This window comes from Penaeus monodon, chromosome 3, assembly GCF_015228065.2.
Source record: "Penaeus monodon isolate SGIC_2016 chromosome 3, NSTDA_Pmon_1, whole genome shotgun sequence".
Classification (NCBI taxonomy): domain Eukaryota; kingdom Metazoa; phylum Arthropoda; class Malacostraca; order Decapoda; family Penaeidae; genus Penaeus; species Penaeus monodon.
Genome location: NC_051388.1, coordinates 47,707,429 through 47,714,928, shown reverse-complemented (window position 1 = coordinate 47,714,928; position 7,500 = coordinate 47,707,429). Strand labels below are relative to the sequence as shown.

General features: G+C 34.6%; 3 protein-coding genes across 3 annotated transcripts in view; all 3 read left to right on the top strand.

The window, feature by feature from the left end:
- Positions 1-1,628: 1,628 nt before the first annotated feature.
- LOC119589061 (cuticle protein 21-like) lies at positions 1,629-2,461 on the top strand. The gene is made up of 3 exons (XM_037937641.1): positions 1,629-1,764; positions 1,893-1,979; positions 2,097-2,461. Exons 1-3 carry the CDS (start codon positions 1,753-1,755, stop codon positions 2,406-2,408), a joined length of 411 nt encoding a protein of 136 aa, XP_037793569.1. The 5' UTR covers positions 1,629-1,752; the 3' UTR covers positions 2,409-2,461.
- A 2,188-nt stretch (positions 2,462-4,649) lies between these two features.
- Positions 4,650-7,500, top strand: part of LOC119586690 (adhesive plaque matrix protein-like) — an 18,695-nt gene continuing 15,844 nt past the window's right edge. The window contains exons 1-4 of the mRNA XM_037935424.1: positions 4,650-4,678; positions 4,823-4,915; positions 5,045-5,404; positions 7,425-7,500. The exon at positions 7,425-7,500 is cut by the window's right edge and continues 11 nt beyond it. Coding sequence (XP_037791352.1) covers positions 4,667-4,678; positions 4,823-4,915; positions 5,045-5,404; positions 7,425-7,500 — 541 coding nt within the window. The 5' untranslated portion in view covers positions 4,650-4,666. The remainder of the gene's footprint in view (positions 4,679-4,822; positions 4,916-5,044; positions 5,405-7,424) is intronic.
- LOC119595627 (cuticle protein 7-like) overlaps positions 7,051-7,500 on the top strand; it is a 980-nt gene continuing 530 nt past the window's right edge. The window contains exons 1-2 of the mRNA XM_037944738.1: positions 7,051-7,214; positions 7,425-7,500. The exon at positions 7,425-7,500 is cut by the window's right edge and continues 11 nt beyond it. Of these exons, the coding sequence (XP_037800666.1) occupies positions 7,203-7,214; positions 7,425-7,500 (88 nt within the window). The 5' untranslated portion in view covers positions 7,051-7,202. The remainder of the gene's footprint in view (positions 7,215-7,424) is intronic.

The following is a 7,500-nucleotide window of genomic DNA, read 5'->3' as shown; positions in this document are numbered from 1 at the left end:
ATTTAATTTATAAGTAGATTGCTAAATCGACAGTATAACAGTAGATCCAGTTATGGGTATTGAGCTGGCTTTAATATTTAATGTACCATTTTGTATTGTATTAGTTACCTGATTATTTTAAAAGATTTTTAAAAAATATATAATGCCATGTGAATTTCAATACACACATAGACGATTGATAAATAGATAGATATATAGATTTATATAATTTCTTTCTATTTGTCAAGCCGATAATAAGAAATTAATTGTGTAAAATTGTCTGTCTTGTCAACAGCTAAAGTCATTATCGGCAAATACCTTGTAGGGTTAAAAGCTAAAATATTTAAAACGTTTAAAAAATTATCAAGAAAAAATGTCTCCCATAAGTAGAAATAAATTACAATATATTAAAATCAAAGCACGAACATTAGGCTTTAACTGCATAAAATGGTTGCATAAATATTATGCATAATTAAAATTGTGTAATATATTAGTCTCCCTTGGAAAACATACATGACCCTCCCCAATACTTTTTTTTCTGTGTATATGGGGGAGACAAGTTCATACATCTGCTCTGAGAATGTTGCACATCTTTCTACTACATCTGCGACCGTTAATGGCTCTGGAGAACCTTCACAGCATGTGTCACTTTTACCTATCATTCTTTCGTGCCCGTGCCTTGTAAACTTGTCGGGTGATATCATCGCCTCCGAGATGGTATCGGTACAGTAATAAAAATGCCATTCTTGTCATACAGGATCGACTCCGACCGTGAATTATATAAACATGAGTATGTGTTTAACTACAAAGATCCCTACATGGCTATATGAACACTTATGAACAATAATAAAGGAGTGTCCGTCTGTCCGCTTGTCCAAAGAACGGAAAAAAGTTAATTTAAACTTTTATTAGACTGTCCAGGAAGTTCTACGGGATGTTTCAGAGCAATAGGACCTGCATAACACATTAATACCTTTATACATTAATACATTTATAGTCGTGGTGCATGTATGTGTGTATGTACACTGCATGGATAATCGCCGCCATAGCTCAATGGGCCATTTTTCGTATATTATATACATATATTTATTTTCAGTATATATTTATATGTGTGTGTATGCAATTTATGCGTGTATATGTATATCTATATGTGTGTATGCAATTTATGTGATATATATATATACCATCTATATATATAGCATCTGCCGTATATATATGATACATATATATATATATATATATATATATATATATATATATATATATATATATATATATATATATATATAGCTTGTGTGTCTATAAACATATGTGTGTATACAATATATATGTGTATGTGAGTGTGTCTGTGTGTTTTTTGTATGTATTTACGAATAAATTAATTGATATATACATATGCATATGATATCTATCTATCTATCTTCTATCTACTCTCTCTCTCTCTCTCTCTCTCTCTCTCTCTATAATATATATTATATATATATATATATATATATAAAATATATATATATATAATATATATATATTATACATCATATATATATATATATATATATATATATATATATATATATTATACTATATATATATATATATATATATATATATATATATGATGCATTGAAGAATTTCGTATTTCAAACAGCAGAAAGGAAGATGGATATAATTCAAGGTAAAGGTCGCACGAAGAAAAGGGCGTGTCTACTGGACTCATGGACTGCGGTATAAAAGGGACTCACTTGATGACCGGAGCATCACACTTCTACCTCCATTATGTTCATTAAGGTAACAAGTTTTCAGATTTATGATCGGATATAGCTTCTCCATGGATATAATGGCGTCATATTCCTTATAACTGACATTATTGTGCCTAAAAAGAAAAGATCTCGTGAAAATACGTTACTTTCTTTCAGACTGTCGTTGCCCTCGCCCTCGTGGCCGTTGCTGCCTCTGCTCCTTCTCAACCAGCCTATGGTTATGCTCCTCAGCCTACCTACGAGGTTTGTATAAAGTTGAGAATTAAATCAATAATAATAGTAATATCACAGCACTGGTACAATACTGTTATTTTATGGCCGGAAATCTGGTCTGTTTCTAATTCTGTTCAACTTTTCCAGGCCCCTGCCAAGTATGACTTCAACTACGCCGTGAAGGACGACTACTCTGGCAACGACTTCGGTCATCAGGAGGCCCGTGATGGCTACGACACTCAAGGTTCCTACTACGTTCTTCTTCCCGACGGTCGCCTGCAGAAGGTCGCCTACACTGTCAATGGCGACACCGGTTTTGTGGCTGAGGTTAGCTACGACGGTGAGGCCCAGTACCCAGAGTACAAGCCTGCTTCTGCCTACAAGCCTACACCTGCTTACAAACCTGTCCCTGCCTACGAGCCTGCTCCTACCTACGAGACCACCCCAACCTACGCCTAGATGAACTAAACTTAAAAATAATTCTGATAGATATTTATTAAACTGAAATTCTAGTAACATCTATTTTTCCCCGTATTAACACTAAGACTTAGAAATGTTAGCCAGTCTACACATTACTTTACAAATGATGGCACGTTTACATTGTGCCAAGAGTGGATTAGTGCTGTAATGCACAGAGTGCACACTTAATCACAGACAAAAACACTGAAGACTGACCATCGCTTCCTTTATAGAATTGAGGATGATAATTCAAGACGTTCAGGTTAAAAGCTATTTCACGTCCTAATGAAGACTTGATAACAGTGTTGCATTAAACAACTTGATTATAAGTGAAGCATATTTAGAAATGAAGTCCTAGTGAGTTACGACGGCAGTTATGCACATAGTACAGATGCATATATACATGACACACCTTTCCCCTACTTTCAATTCCAGGCACCGTGATCTTCGCCTTGGAGATATTAATCCGACCACCTTGTCCAGTCTCTTCTCCTTACATCGACCTAAGAATTTTTTTTTACTATATGCTAAATCTCTCTCTCTCTCTCTCTCTCTCTCTCTCTCTCTCTCTCTCTCTCTCTATCTCTCTATCTATCTCTCTCTCTCTCTCTCTCTCTCTCTCTCTCTCTCTCTCTCTCTCTCTCTCTCTCTCTCTCTCTCTCTCTCTCTCTCTCTCTCTCTCTAAATCTACGCTTTTTGTTGCCGCACTGCACAAGCACCATGCACTCTCTATATTTTAACGGACAGATGTACACATGCAAAGCTAAACTCCAAAATTACTTTCTACTCGTTTTTGAATATCCACTTCTGTGCATTGGGCATTGTATGTAGACACGTTCCCATAGATATACATTAGTGTATGGATAAATCACATTTGTTATATTCCATTTTATGTAATGCGAAGGATATGGAACAACTGAGTTCTTCAATTTCTACATCTTACACTAAATCTAAGGTTTTGGTCTAGTATGAAAAGTATGAAGAGATATCCTGTTTGTTTTGAAGTAAACATTCAAATTTAATAAATGGTTGGATTCGGCAATACAGTAATAAAGTGTATGTGTGTGTGTGTGCGTGTGTGAGTGTGTGTGTGTGTGTGTGTGTGTGTGTGTGTGTGTGTGTGTGTGTGTGTGTGCATGTGAATTTATACTGCTTTGGGAATCTATATCTACCGTAACTTATATCTGTATCTAAATCTGTATATATGTACAAATGTGAGTGTGTGTGTGTGTGTGTGTGTGTGTGTGTGTGTGTGTGTGTATGTGTGTGTGTGTGCATATATGTACATATATGTGTATATATAAGAAGTGTATGCGTGTTTATGTGTGTATGTATGTATATATATTCATTTATTTATTTATATTTATACATATATACATATATATAAATGCGTGTGTGTGTTACTTGTAAGAATTTACTTTTACAGATAGCAGAAATATTATTTACGGAAGGGAAGATATAATCCAAAGTAAACTTCGCCTGGAAAAAAGGGTAGTGACCACGATATCCGTGGACCACTCTAGATAAAGTATTATGGCGCTGCGGCAAACAACTTGATGCTCTAATATGTTCAGAATTGGAAAGCGGAACAGCTACGGCGGCCGTACATATATACAGACTGTACATACAAGACATGCCTTCCCTTCCTTCCGGTCCGGACACCTTGAAGGCGTTAATTAGACCGCCTTCGGGTCGTCTCACTGTGTCGTCTACATCATAGGACGTGGATGAAAAAAATGGCCCCATATACATAGACATATATATATAAATGTGTGTGTGTTTGTATATATATATATGTATATATGTAAATATACATACATATACATATGTATATATTATATATGTATGTATATATATCTATATATGTATGTATATGTATGTCTATCATAATAAATATTAGAATAAATGACATTTATTATTGAATTCATATGTACCTATCACATCCTAATCAAAAGTAATTTAATTGACCTTGTACTTTCAAAATATTATTTTGCAATATATATATACATATATATACATACATAGTTTATCTGTTCATTTTGTGTGTGTGTGTGAATTTCAACTCATAATTTATAGCGCCAAATTCCTTTCAGATATAGAAGAATGTTCATTATTGGAAAGGAAGATGATCGATATAATTCAAGGTAAAGGTCGCACGGAAGGAAGGAAGGAAAGGGGCGTGTCTACTGGACTCGTGGACTACGGTATAAAAGGGACTCGTTTGGTAACCGGAGCATCACTCTTCGTCTACCACCATCATGTTCACTAAGGTAACAAGTATTATCAGCTTTGCTTATGAAGAGACATTTAGTATGAAACAATAAATCTATTTTTTTAATATGTTAATGTGTCTTGTGCTGTGTTAATGTGCATAAATAGAGAGGAACCTGTAATATTTATTGCTCCTCTTCTAGGCTGTTGTTGCCCTTGCACTTGTGGCTGTTGCTGCTTCTGCTGCTGCTCCTTCTCTGCCAGCCTATGGCTATGCGCCTCAGCCTACCTATGAGGTTTGTATTTTTTTCCCCTTCTTATTTAGAATTGGCAATAGGAAGAGTATAACTGGATTCGTAAAGTAATGATATATTATGACCGAAAATCTGGTACTTTATGATTCTAATTTTGTGTAACCTTTCCAGGTCCCTGCCAAGTACGACTTCAACTATGCCGTGAAGGACGACTACTCCGGAAACGACTTCGGTCACCAGGAGGCCCGTGATGGCTATGACACTCAGGGTTCTTACTACGTCCTCCTTCCTGACGGTCGTCTTCAGAAGGTTGCCTACACTGTCAACGGCGACTCCGGTTACGTGGCCGAGGTCAGCTACGAGGGTGAGGCCCAGTACCCCGAGTACAAGCCTGCTCCTGCCTACAAGCCCGCTCCTTCTTACCATCCCGCACCTGCCTACAAGCCTGCTCCTTCTTACCATCCCGCACCTGCCTACAAGCCTGCCCCTGCATACGAACCTGCCCCTACCTATGAGACCACTCCTGCTTACGCTTAAATGAACTTCGATCAAAATATGTTTATGAATATTTATTAAACTGAAATTCTAGTAACATTTGTCCTTTCCCCATATTAAAACAAAAGGTGACAGTAAGTCTATGTTTATGTGTGTATATATGTATACATATTCATTTATCTATTTTTATTCATACATATATACCTATATATATATATATATATATATATATATATATATATATATATATATATATATATATATATATATATATAAATGCGTGTGTGTGTTACTTGTAAGAATTTACGTTTGCAGATAGAAATACTATTTACGGAAGGGAAGATATGATCCAAAGTAAACCTCGCCTGTAAATAAAGGTAGTAACCACGATATCCGTGGACCAGTCTAGATAAAGTATTATGACGCTGCGGCAAACAACTGCAGAATTGGAAAGCGGAACAGCTACGGCGGCCGTACATATATACAGACTGTACTTACAAGACATGCCTTCCCTTCCTTCCGGTCCGGACACCGCGACCTTCACCTTGAACGCGTTAATTAGGCCGCCTTCGGATCGTCTCGTTATGTCGCCTACATCATAGGACGTGGATGAAAAAAATGGCCCAGAGAATATCCATGACAACTTACTAAAAGTCCTAAACTGATATTTAACTCCCTAAATTAGAGCTTTCCTCAGACGCGTTGCATATTCTTTCCATTCTCTGGATTTAAGTGGACAGGTGAACTTAAGAACAGACACGCACTCCACAATTATTGTATATGTCTATGTGTAGCTAGGTTTGCACATACGTACATACACTTATTCATACATACGCACCTTATTTATATACTTCGAAAGTATAATTAATAACCACAGTATATACATATACATACATATATACATATATATGTATTATATATATACATATGTGTGTGTGTGTGTGTGTGAAGGGTGTTTATATACATGTACATGCATATGTATATGTATGTGTACGTGTGGAGGGTGTTTATATACACATACATAGAAATATATATATATATAAATGTGCGTGTGTGTATATGTATGTATATATTCACATATATCTGTTTGTTTGTGTAGAGGGTATATACAAATGTGTGTGTATACATACACATACACATATATATACTACATACATGCACACACACACATATTTCATATATATGCATATATACATATACATGTATATATGTAAATGTACATACATATACATATGTATATATATGTATGTATATATGTATGTATATATGCGTGTATGTATGTGCATATATAATTATGTATATTATAGATATATATATATATATGTATATATATATTTATATATATATATATATATATATTATATATGTATGTATATGTATGTCTATCATAATAAACATCATGAAAATAAATGACATTTATTGTTGAATTCATATGTACATATCACATCCTAATCAAGAGTAATTTAATTGACCTTGTACTTTCAAAATGTTATTTTGTTTTGTAAAATTAATTTTGCAATATATATACATATATATATATATATATATATATATATATATATATATATATATATATATACATACATATTTTATCTATTCATTTTGTGTGTGTGAATTTCAAGACTTGCTGTGAATCAACTCATAATTTATAGCGCCAGATTCTTTTCAGATATAGCAGAATGTTCATTATTGGAAAGGAAGATGATCGATATAATTCAAGGTAAAGGTCGCACGGAAGGAAGGAAGGAAAGGGGCGTGTCTACTGGACTCGTGGACTACGGTATAAAAGGGACTCGTTTGGTAACCGGAGCATCACTCTTCGTCTACCTCCATCATGTTCACTAAGGTAACAAATATTATCAGCCTTGCTTATGAAGAGACATTTAGTATGAATATATATATATATATATATATATATATATATATATATATATATATATATATTATATATTTTTTTTTTTTTTTTTTTTTTTTTTTAATACCATTAATGCGTCTTGTGTTGTGTTAATGTGCATAAATAGGAAGGAACTTGTAATATTTATTGCTTCTTTTCCAGGCTGTTGTTGCCCTTGCCCTCGTGGCTGTTGCTGCTGCTGCTCCTTCTCTGCCAGCCTATGGCTATGCACCTCAGC

Excerpts from the sequence above, each read along its gene's own strand:
- LOC119589061 (XM_037937641.1), top strand. Across the intron at positions 1,980-2,096 it reads CTCCTCAGCCTACCTACGAG|GCCCCTGCCAAGTATGACTT; the intron begins GTTTGTATAAAG and ends CAACTTTTCCAG.